Source organism: Asparagus officinalis, chromosome 8 (genome assembly GCF_001876935.1).
Source record: "Asparagus officinalis chromosome 8, Aspof.V1, whole genome shotgun sequence".
NCBI lineage: Eukaryota > Viridiplantae > Streptophyta > Magnoliopsida > Asparagales > Asparagaceae > Asparagus > Asparagus officinalis.
This window is the reverse complement of record NC_033801.1, coordinates 13,921,527-13,933,562: the sequence shown is the minus strand read 5'-3', so window position 1 is coordinate 13,933,562 and position 12,036 is coordinate 13,921,527. Positions and strand designations below refer to the sequence as shown.

Genomic DNA, 12,036 nt, shown 5'->3' with positions numbered 1-12,036 from the left:
CCATTCATCATCCTATAAAATGCACCCCCCCCTTCAACGCTCTCCTCACCTTTACGGGAAGAAAGAAGAGAGAGAGAGAGAGAGAGAGGAAGAAAAGAAAGGAAAAAGAGGGAGGAAAATTTGGTTGTTCAAAGAGAAGGAACGGATAGGTATTCCAATTTTAGAGTTCAATAACGGCAAGTTCATCTCTTTCCAAACTCATTCGCAATTAGTTTTAATCTTGATGAAAATTGAGGAATAGAATTTTAGATCAAATCCCTAAATGAAGAAAAGACATGATCTTGATAAAAAATTGATGAATAAAATCATACTCCCTTTAAAAGAGGAAGTTATGGAAAAACTTTCTAAAGACTATATTACCTCTATTCTCTTTTAATATTACATTCTAATGCTAACTAAACTAAATTAATTATTATTGTTGATTAATTATATTAAACGTAACTTTAAGTTTGCATAATTTGGTCCCTAGAACTTCCAACATTATTATAAAACTCTACATCATATTAATTATTAGTAGTGAATAATAATATATTAATAGATAATTGCATGTCAATAAAGTATTTATGAAAAGAGTAGAAAACATAGAATTATCCTAAATTATACCATGAAACTCACATAGGAATATTACAAAGAGCATTCTTATGTTTAGGTAACAAGACAGAAGGTACAAACATTAAATTTTAGAAAACATTAGGATATTTAAGCGCATCACGATTCGTTATCTAAAATTTTAAAAAAAATGCACCAAGATACCAAATGGTGGTATATAATAATATAAGTATAATTTTGATAAACTACAAGGTATTTAAGTTCAGTTAAGCCTACAAAAAATTTAAAATATTTGTTATCCACAAACAATAGTATATGATCCCATCGATAAATAATATTTATCATACAATATGAGGCCAGATGCTTAACTTATATTTATATAGTAGAGGAGATTGGAAAATTAAAACATCATACTTTAAATGAATCTCAATATTTTAAATTATAATCCTAAAATTATATACTTCACTTAGAAAACTTTAGAAGAGGCTTTTGAAGGACTACTACAAAGTGTTAAACATCAAATAACTATTGAAAAAATAAAATCCATGATATCGATTTGTAAAAATTAGGGATATGTATGCAATACTGAGCGTCATATGAGATAACATTCATACATAATATGACTTTGTAATATGTAATCTAACATGTTAATGAATTTTAAACATAAGAATTTGCATTAAGATATATGCTTAAGATTTGGGAGAGCCTAAAGTGGAGAGATTTGAGAGAAGAATTGTGTCATTTATGGGTTTTGATTTTGTTTTCTAAACATGATCCAAACCCCAACCCACAATCAAATTAAAAATGACATGATTTTCTCGATATCTTCAATGGGATTTATCAGCCATATTTTTAATAACGGTCGATATATCAAAAAGATCAACAAACAAAAGAAAATAATATAAAATATTACTGAGATAAAGTCTTTAACTGGATATATTAGCCGATGTAACAATATACTGGTCGATATTTAATAGAATGCATATAAGAGCAAATATGTAAATGTTATTTAGATTTTAGTTCCTTGATTTTAAATATCCAATGATTCTATGTTGTTCCCACAAAATTTTGAAATTACTCATAATTTTAGAGACTAATATTAAATAACTAAAATTTTGAGGGACAAATTATAAATAAGCCATATTTAAAAGAATTGTTAGTGTTTTAAAAACCCTCTTAACTATGGGGATTGTCTTAAAAACCCACTCAACTGATTCAATTTGACAAAACCCCCTTATTATGTAGGGTGTTATAGATAACTCCTCACAACTTTGGTGCAATTTTAGAAAACAACTCTCAACTATAGCATATCTCATAAAAACTCTCCTAATCATTTACACTTCTATCAACAAACCCCCTTAACGTAGTTACTTCGATATGTGATTTGGACAAAATATCCTCCTAAAGAAAGTAATTTTAATTAAAAAGAAACCCTCAACCGATAATAAAAGGATCACTACCAATTTACAATTCTTTTTCCCTCTATATCACCTCTTTTATCAGGCAAAAACCAAGGTAATTATTTTATGATTGATTGATATTTTGGTCTTTTCAAGTCAAGTACTTGTCACATAATAGATAAGACTCAATGATGTTAGTTTTGAGAGGTTAGGTCTAAATGAGAAAAGTTCACTGGGATTAAATCAAAAATTTTTAACTTGAGAAAGATTATCTACAAAGCACCCAAAACTTGGTGGAGATTTACTCAGTCTTAAATAGTTTTGCCGGGGATGAGGGGGGAAGAGGGGTTGTCATGCCCTCCATAGTTGAGGGGGTGTTTTTTTTAAATTAACTCTTAAACAAAAACACATCTTAAGGCACATGTGATATCAATTTTATAATAGTGAAGTCTATAGAAAGTCTATCACTTAATTAACTGGTTTGTGTTATTTATCCTTAAATTTATCCTACACATCAACTCTAAAAATCTTTTGCTATATGAATCTCTAAGAGAATTTTAATATTTATTTGGATGGGTATATGATCCTTCTGATTCCCCTTGTCTTTCATGATTCGTAATAATTATTTGACAAAGTAAATTAAGTTGTCATTATATATTGCTCACATTCTTATAAGCTTATGAAGCTCATAATTATTTGACAAAGTAAATTAAGTTGTCATTATATATTGCTCACATTCTTATAAGCTTATGAAGCTCATAGCTTGGATATGAGTATTATTGCAGATTCATTATATATTGCTCACATTCTTATAAGCTTATGAAGCTCATAGCTTGGATATGAGTATTATTGCAGATTTTGTATTCTTCTAACTCCTTAAGCTAAATTTTAGATGTTGTTTGATATTGGATAGATATTAATTATTTTGTTAAAATACAATCAGTATGAGTGCATAATATGTACAAATCATTCTCAAACTAATTTTATAGTTTTTTGAAACTAGCGAGTAATCAATTAGTAGTTGGGAAAATGTAAAAACAGTACAATATCAGATATTAAAATTGAGCATATAATTTATATTTTCTTGATTGAATTTGCGCATTCTAACTTAGAAAATTCTAGAAAAAAGTTCTTGAATATCTATAATACTCGATCGACAGATAAACAGGTGGAAGTGATTATTTTATAAGTGAACAAAATCCTTAATGACTAGATAAAACCTACCATTTTCCTTAATGAATTCAAGAATTTATTTTTATTTATAATAATAGGTTTTTCCGTATTGGTCCCTTACATCATTAATATTTTAAAATTATACATTTAAATTACTAATTAATCTTAAATCATTAACATTTTAAAGCTTTAAACATCATTATTTCTCTAGAAGACAAAATGTTAAAATCACACATGAAAATATCCAAAAATTTTAATATATTATGATAATTTCAAAGTTTTTTACAACCATGTTATAGTAAATAAATAAACTTAAAAGTAAATAATTATAATATTTGACCACGTGCAATGCACGTGCATTCCACCTAGTTTTAGATCAAATCTCTAAATGAAGAAAATATATTATCTTGATGACTAGAACTCTAAATATTTAATATTGTTCACCGTCGGAATTACTATTCACCATTGAAATTACTATTCATCATCAAAATTACTATTTACTGGTAGTGTTATTGTTTACCATTGAAAGTACTATTCACCGCCGGTGTTACTATTGACAGTCAGAATTATTGTTCACCAACGTCGTTGGTGTTTACCGATCGAAGTTTGTTCTTGTGCATGTTTCATGCACGTTCACGACCGATGGAGAATATCAATCGATTGATCTGGAGATGTTTACAAAAATTGATCTTCCACGCATATTTCATCATGAACACGAAGGACCGGCTCGCGCATCGATACACATGCCAGGCCATGGTAGTGTATGTGTCGGGTTTAAGCACGCACGGATCCTCGGGAGTGTGTAGCCATATTTTGCACTTATCGCGACGTAGGGGCAATATCTATCGAGTTGCATAAGTCAACATCAACGTATGCATAGATGGCCAAGATAGGTTGTGAGCCGCACGAGATTGTGATACACCGCGGGATACTGCGATTATCTATACTCCGCATCATAATACTACATGGATGTTCGAGTTCGGTTGTGAACCGCATGACACCGTGATGAGCCACAGGATACTGTGAGCACCGAGACTTCACATCTCTTTGGTTTGCATAGTGTTCCGAATTAGGCTGATATGCTTATACTCTGTTGGGTGTTCGAGTTAGGTAGTAAGCCGCAGGATATTGCGATGAGCCATATGATATGGTGAGCACATATACTCCACACCAAAAATCGTTGTATAGGATCACATATGATTGTGTACTTGCTCCCGTGTCACCTACCCCGTGGGTAGTGTATAAGATTGTATTTGGTCATGTACGACGTATCCTAGATGAGATCTTCACTGGATTTTTATATTTGTTTCTGCGCCACCTACCCGAGGGTAGTGTGAGATATTATGATACGACATATATGATATGTTTTGGGTGAGGTGTTAGTAATGTATTTCTTGATTAATTATTTTATTTAGGATTTTTAGAGTTGATATTTAGCGATTCATAATTTGAGATGCATGGTATATATATGAGGGTTTCCATGTTTGGCTTATTTCGCTCGACGTACTCATCTCATGTTGTGGATTTCTAAATCTTAACTCCTTTTAGTGCATGGTAAATGATTTAGGTAGATTATGCATATTATAGGTAGAGCCTAGCTTCCATTAAATATGTTAGCCCTTCCCTTAGGGGCGGAGGGAGAAGTTCTTGCTAGCGCTCTGACACTATTGATTTCACCTCTTTTCAGGTAACAGGTCAAGAGTCTCGGAGAGCCGCAGGTTGACGAGGATTCAGCATAGTCACTGCCACTCATATATAGCTAGTTAATGCTCCACCATGGTCTATTTATGATTATTGTTTTCAGTCTTTAGAGATGTATTTTATTTTGAGACTGAGTGCCTTAGTACTGTATTCAGTTGACTCTTGTATTTAGAAATTTATGACTTATTTCATTTTATCAGATAGTTCTTCTTTTCTTCTGTTGGAATATGATTATATTTATTATTGGATCTCTTCTCTATATTGTGTTCCTTGTATCATTATCTTTATCTGCTTGTACCTATACTTGATTATTGTTTGACTTTCACTAGAGAGATGTTACTGTGATGGTGAAACATGTTGTTGCACAGTGCTGGGTGCATGACAGGTTTGACATCTTTGGATTCACTTTGGACTGTAACCATGTGTGAAACTTAGGGCGTCACAAAATACAAGGCAATTTGTTTTATGCAAGTGAGATTTAGATTTAGAACAAGAAAAACGTGTGAGTTTAAAGAAACTATGCAAACTTCACTGCTCCTGCATGTACATGCTTGAAAAGGGAAATTTCGTAGGTATAAATGCACATGCGCTAAACTACAGAAAGCTGCCCAATCACTACAACCGTAAATTTTATCCATATCAAGCTCAAAGAGATAGGTCCCAAGGAGGTTTACATTCGTGTTCAAAATCTAGGTTCAAGTTCACAGAAGAGGTGCAGATATCCCCAATTAATTCGACACTCTAAGCAGCCAAGCAGCATAGGCGCTTGGCTAAATCTCCCTAAAAATAAATAATAATAACTAGAATTATATATTCTGCCGATTACTTAATCCCTATAGAAAAGCTCCAGGCTTGATTTAATGCTCCATGATGCTTTGCTGTAATCATAATGTTGTCGCCATATCCCATCTAAGTCCTTGTTAAGAAAGATGGTAGGCAGCTGTGCAATAGCAGCATGAGCAACGCATCAGTTGGTTATCCCTCAATAAGCAACCTAAGGTTTAAAAAATAATTTAAATTTAACTGGTTTTCAGAGAGATCATAGTGAAACTTTTACTTTCAATTTCTCCACAAGTACCGGTTTCAGCCGAAGCTGAAACCAATTCGGCTGAAACCTAAACCATAATGGCTGAAATGTAAATTCTTCCAAAAAAACTGCACGCAGTAACATCTCATCATAAGTAGGATTGACTGTATGTCACAACTAGATCCACAATTGTGAGTCCACTTGTGAGCACGTGGACAGAAAGATGAATGTAAACAAACTCATTCCTTGCACCATAATAACAATTTGAAATGATGAACTATCTAGGTCGCTTCCAATAAATAGTATTGCAGTAAATGGTTTCAGCTTCTGTTGGATATTTTCATACAGAGGTGTGAAGAAATATATTATATGTGATGGAAACTGTTCCTACACACCTGCTGTTGCAATTTGAAGTGATATAACATCAAACATACAAGAAAACAAGAACGTAGCAGTAAACGATCATCAGATTAATCTCGACATACCTAGCCATAACAAAAAGTTCTCGAACCATTCTAGAACCCTCTCCAATGTATTTCTGAACCAACTCAGAACCAGAGACACGGATAAAGGTGCAATCAGTATGATGAGCCACCGCTCTCGCAAGCAAAGTTTTCCCTGTACCTGGTGGCCCATAAAGCAACACTCCCTGCAGACAATTTGCAGTTAATTTTGTGAATATTAGACAAATAAGAGATCTCGGATTGCACTGCTTACTAAACAGTAGACAGTAAGAGATAATTGGAAACAAGGTACCTTAGGCTGAGCTATTCCAAGGCTCTCAAACAGTTCGGGGTGCTTGATCGGAAGCTCAATAACCTAAAAACAATTCACAAACAAGTTGAGCAGACCTTAAAGTGAATTAATTTAAGATAAACCTCAACAAGAAATACAGGATAACTAATATCCTTTAATATATTTAAAGTCAGATTTTGCCACCAAACTAACCTCTTTAATCTCTTTGATTTGCTGATCAAGACCTCCAATCATATCATATGTAGAATCAGGAACTTTCTCAACCTTCATAAGATTGACCAATGGGTCTACTTTGCTGGGAAGTACCAAATGAAGAACATAGCTATCATTGCGAAGAGCAACTCTAGTTGAAGGCGTGATCTTGGTTATATCAATGTTCTTGTCAATGTCAACAACGTACTTTCCTTCTGGATGAACCTGAAAGCACACAACTTTCAGACCGAATTAAATAATATCAAATGTGTTCTTGAAGGAGGTATCATCCAAAGAAACAATAAGCAAAAGTTCTCTAAAAAATGGATATTCTATTTTCCTATTAATAGAGTGCATTATTGGATCATAGGACGAGAATCATGAGATTTGAGGACCAGTTGCCAACTGTTAACTATAGATTATATCCCAGTCTGAAGAAAGACACAGATTATCAGCTGGAAATGTTTACTGGGCTCATTTGAATACAAAATCAATCCAATAAAACTTTCCATTTGGATACAGATCTCACAAAAAAATTGGCCTCCAATGTATAACACCAGAGATAAGTACATAGTGCAAGCATCATCACAACTAAATTCCATTACGTACTACCACAGTGTACTGTCGCGTCTCATGAATAATTACCATTAACTTTAAGGCTGTATATAGAAAAGAATAAGACATAAGAAAAATTCTTTGGATTTTTTTATTCTTTTTGGTTTTTAACTTTCTAGATTTCATTCATCAATGTTACAGAAATTGCTAGCGCCACTAGGTGCCAACCCCGCACCTAGCCTAGGTGCCTAGGCAGGTGCCAAGGTGGGGCCTAGGTATTGTTTTCTTTACTGGAGGTGGACAAGGTTTTGCTGAAGGTTGGAGATGGAAGCGTTCAGAGGAGATGGAGGTCGGAGGACGTGGAAGTGGCAATAGAGGGAATCACAGCCATGACCTAGGCAATGCAGTCCGCATAAGAGGCCATGCTCCCCTAGGCGCCTCCAAGAATTACATGGGAAGGCAAAGTAATGTGGGAAGGCGAAGTAATGCTTAGGCCTAGGCAGTCACCTAGGTGGGCGCGCAGTCCGCTTTAATTAAACTACACTTACTTTTTCTATAATATTTCAAAAGAATAGATACTTATCAATTGGGATATAAAGTAAACAAAGCTATAAGAATTCTAGTTATGTGGATCTGAAAATGAGCAAAAGCACTAATATTCAAAAATCATTAATGTTGACATATAGTCATCCAGCATACAACATTTAATACACAAGAAAGAATGGAATTTGATTAGAAACCATCAATCTTCTATGGCTTCTCTAAATGTGGCCATAAAATGGAAATGGAGCAAAAAAAATCGATAAGACTTAAAGTTTTACAGCCTGCTGTTAAACATTGTGAATTGATGATGAATTCCCAAGGAAACTATGGTCAAGAGGAGCACCCCATAAATCAAAGAATGACAATTGACAGGTAGGAAATGTTTGTCCAAGCAGTCTTGTTGCTTAAGCTCAAGGATAATCCCTACAAAATATCTAATTTAAGACAAAGCCTAGAAAAGGGAGAGAGATTAAACTTTACTATAGGAAACATGTTTGGCTCCAGGAAACAAAGAAAGACAAAAATGAAAGTAAAAATATTCCAATTCCAGGGAAGAGAAATTATGTTGTGAGGTAGGAAAAGAATTTCAAAAGTTTTGTATCTCCTAATTACATACAAATCAAATCAAAAACAAAAAAATTCCTCATACCTTCACTAAAACTTTTGATTTACCCATAACTTTCACTACTTCGCCAACATATGATCCAGGTTCCTGAAGCAGTTGCAATTCCTCCCGCAACATTCTCACTGCGGTCGCATTCACAATTCCCAAAAAATTAGCAAACAAAATAATAATAATAATAATAATAATAATAATAATTGCTTTCTCAATAAAACTTGCTCTTATTAAAAAATAAGAGGTACTGGCAGAACAATTCAGCACGTAAGAAACTTGAATCAAGTAGCAAGTTATATATCATGAACATAGAATAATATAAATAGTTAGCCAAAGTTCCGAACCTACTTTCATGGTCACACAATTGATGGTAGTGAACACAATCAAAAGATAGATATAGCTATGATGTTGCTACAACTCAAGAAGTATGCAGCACTACCCACAGAGTAGCTAAGTTGACCAATAATTTCTCATTCATGGATCCTTGGTCTTATAACAAACACTACAGCGTAAATTATACGCTAGATTGTCAAAAGTAACAGCTTATGTTATATAGCAAACTAATAATAATAATAATAATAATAATAATAATAATTGCTTTCTCAATAAAACTTGCTCTTATTAAAAAATAAGAGGTACTGGCAGAACAATTCAGCACGTAAGAAACTTGAATCAAGTAGCAAGTTATATATCATGAACATAGAATAATATAAATAGTTAGCCAAAGTTCCGAACCTACTTTCATGGTCACACAATTGATGGTAGTGAACACAATCAAAAGATAGATATAGCTATGATGTTGCTACAACTCAAGAAGTATGCAGCACTACCCGCAGAGTAGCTAAGTTGACCAATAATTTCTCATTCATGGATCCTTGCTCTTATAACAAACACTACAGCGTAAATTATACGCTAGATTGTCAGAAGTAACAGCTTATGTTATACAGCAAACTGGCGAGATACAAGTAAATTATTTGCACCAAGAAAGTTCTAAACCTGTTTTCGGTATTGGGCTGCTCTTAAGACAACCTGAATGAGTAGCTCCAACTGTTTCAAAAGTTTTCAGTTGGGGTCACCTTTTTAACATGGATTAAAGATTAGTGATTTATTTAGAAAGGATTGTATGCATCAAACCAATCTATACAGTTTGTGGCAATATTTCAGGGTCCATTCTTCCCTGCACAAAATCCTATTCTCAAGGAACAAATTTCTTTTCATTTTATCCTCTTCCCATGGACAAATTAATACTTGAAACATGATTGCATATTTAAATTCAATCTATACAGTGTGCGACTGTACATCCTTCAGCGTCTAATTCTTCTTAGCACAAGTCTTACTCTCAAGGCACAAATTTTATTAACTTCCTTTCTCAATTACAGCACAATCAGATCAATTACAGCATCAAAACAACAGTAAACTCAAGGATTTCAACACAGTGCTAGGGTTAGGGTTACGTTGCTGACCTTTGGAGTTGAGATCGTTCCTCTGCGCCTCGAGGCGATTAAGGTTGTGAGCCTTCTGGCGAGCTTGGAGCTGGAGGTCGTGGATATGCTGAGTGTAGTACTGCCTCAGCCCCTCGCCGCCGCCTCCCCGTACCTTCACCATCTCGCCGCCCTCAGCCACCACCTGGCTCGTCTCGATAGCAACCGACGCCATTACTCGCCGCGGGTCTCTTTGTTTTCGCTTGTTTCGATCGAAACTGGCTCAGGAGCGGTTTATTTGTTGATGATGGAAATCCCTAATTTTGAAGTCGGTTCATCTATTTCTGCTGTATTTATAATTTGGGGATGGGGATTGAGTGGAGTCTTGTTTAATTCATGATCCGAGTAGGTACGGTCACGGACCCGAACCCGAACCCGAAAATGTTAGTTCCTATGGCTAACCCAATTACGAGGGGGGTCTATATTTTGTCAGAGCCCAATTATTAGGGGCTGTTTGGTTCCTTATTTTTTTTGGTAAAAATGAGGAAAGCTGTCAAAAATGTCAGCTTTTTGACAGCTTTCTTTCAAAATCACCCCTTAAAAAGGTGATTTTGGGAGAAAGGTGCCAAAAAGCTGATATTTTTGACAGCTTTTTTGCAGTTTTCTTCCAAAATCACCCCTTAAAAAGGTAATTTTGGGGGAAAGCTGTCAAAAAGCTGACATTTTTGACAGCTTTCTCCTCTTTATCACCCAAAAAAACTTATCCAAACAGTCCCTTATTATTTTTTTTTTCCCCCACAGTCTAGACTACGTCGGTCGTATAAAGTTGTTCCGATGAAAATAAATCCTACGGCATAAAACGTCCATTTGACATTCATGGAAGGTTGAATAAAAGCTGAAAGGCATGCTTCATTGGGATGAAATCCCAACAAATATATTTAAAAATTATAATTGCGTACGCATGCCGCGATCATCTTGCTCTCAATATATATTTAAATCAATTTCTTAGGCAAGTTGAGGGTTCATGATTCTTCATCCTTTAAGATTGACAAAACTTGTGCCATAGGAATCTGTGTGAATTTCTTTGAGCGTCATATCATATGAAATATTTATCATGAGGAGTTCTTGGCAAATTTGCATTTTATGATTTTATTCTAATATTTTATGTCTTTTAGGAATTTTTTTATATTCATCTACTATTTGATTATTTGTTAGGAGAATTTAATGATTAATTTGATGAATTCAGTTTTCTAGATTGTGTTTTGACAACTGAATGGAGGTGTTAATTAGATCATGACAAGAATATGGTTTTTTTAGACAATGTCATTTCCAGATTTTGAATTATGCAAAACAGATGTGCAGAAATAATATTGTTGACTGAACGGTTAAAATTTTCCATTTAAGATATTAGTCCCAATGGCATAATCCCATTAAAAAATAAGTATTAGTCTAGACTATTTTAAGTACGTGAATATTAACCCATGTGAAAACAAACATTGGATTAAAAAAATAGTCGCTTAATAACACAATCCCATGACTGTAGTCCTGGGATTATAGTGCACCTAGTCAGAGATAAATAAAATGGCTAGTAGTTTTAGATTGTAGCATGTATTAAAGAGATATCCGTCAATGGATTTGTGTGTATGCGTATACATATGAATCATTATCTCTTTGGTTCACCACTAATATCATGGACATGATGCATTGGATGCTTTCTCCTAATTGTTCAATTGAAAAAATAAGTAGTCCATGTGTGTTATATAGAGGCACGGTGTGGTCGAGTTAAAACATCAGACTAAAACAGTTTATTAATAATAACTCCTTTCTATTTTATCTTAAAAAGAAAAAATATGAGAGATTCAATTTTTTTAGCAAATGATCATGCACAAAGAGAGGAGGGAAATTTAAATTAAGGTGGGAGTAATCCTTTATATTTTATCAATTTAGCTTATTAGTTTATGTTCATGACGGAGAGATTATAACCAAGAAGAACCAAGATCTATATGTAGGGGTGTCCATTCGGGCCTAAGGCCCGTGCTCGGCTCGGTGTCTGGCCGAGGCCGGGATAGACCCGGAAAACCTAGGCTCCGAGCCCAGGCCTGG

At 34.2% G+C, this 12,036-nt stretch overlaps 1 protein-coding gene across 1 annotated transcript in view; it reads right to left on the bottom strand.

Moving 5' to 3' along the window:
* The window catches only part of LOC109820405 (26S protease regulatory subunit 8 homolog A), a 12,074-nt gene extending 1,798 nt beyond the window's left edge, over positions 1-10,276 (bottom strand). Inside the window, exons 1-5 of the mRNA XM_020386538.1 lie at positions 9,976-10,276; positions 8,546-8,643; positions 6,799-7,023; positions 6,607-6,669; positions 6,336-6,499 (exon numbers count right to left, since the gene is read on the bottom strand). Of these exons, the coding sequence (XP_020242127.1) occupies positions 6,336-6,499; positions 6,607-6,669; positions 6,799-7,023; positions 8,546-8,643; positions 9,976-10,168 (743 nt within the window). The 5' untranslated portion in view covers positions 10,169-10,276. The remainder of the gene's footprint in view (positions 1-6,335; positions 6,500-6,606; positions 6,670-6,798; positions 7,024-8,545; positions 8,644-9,975) is intronic.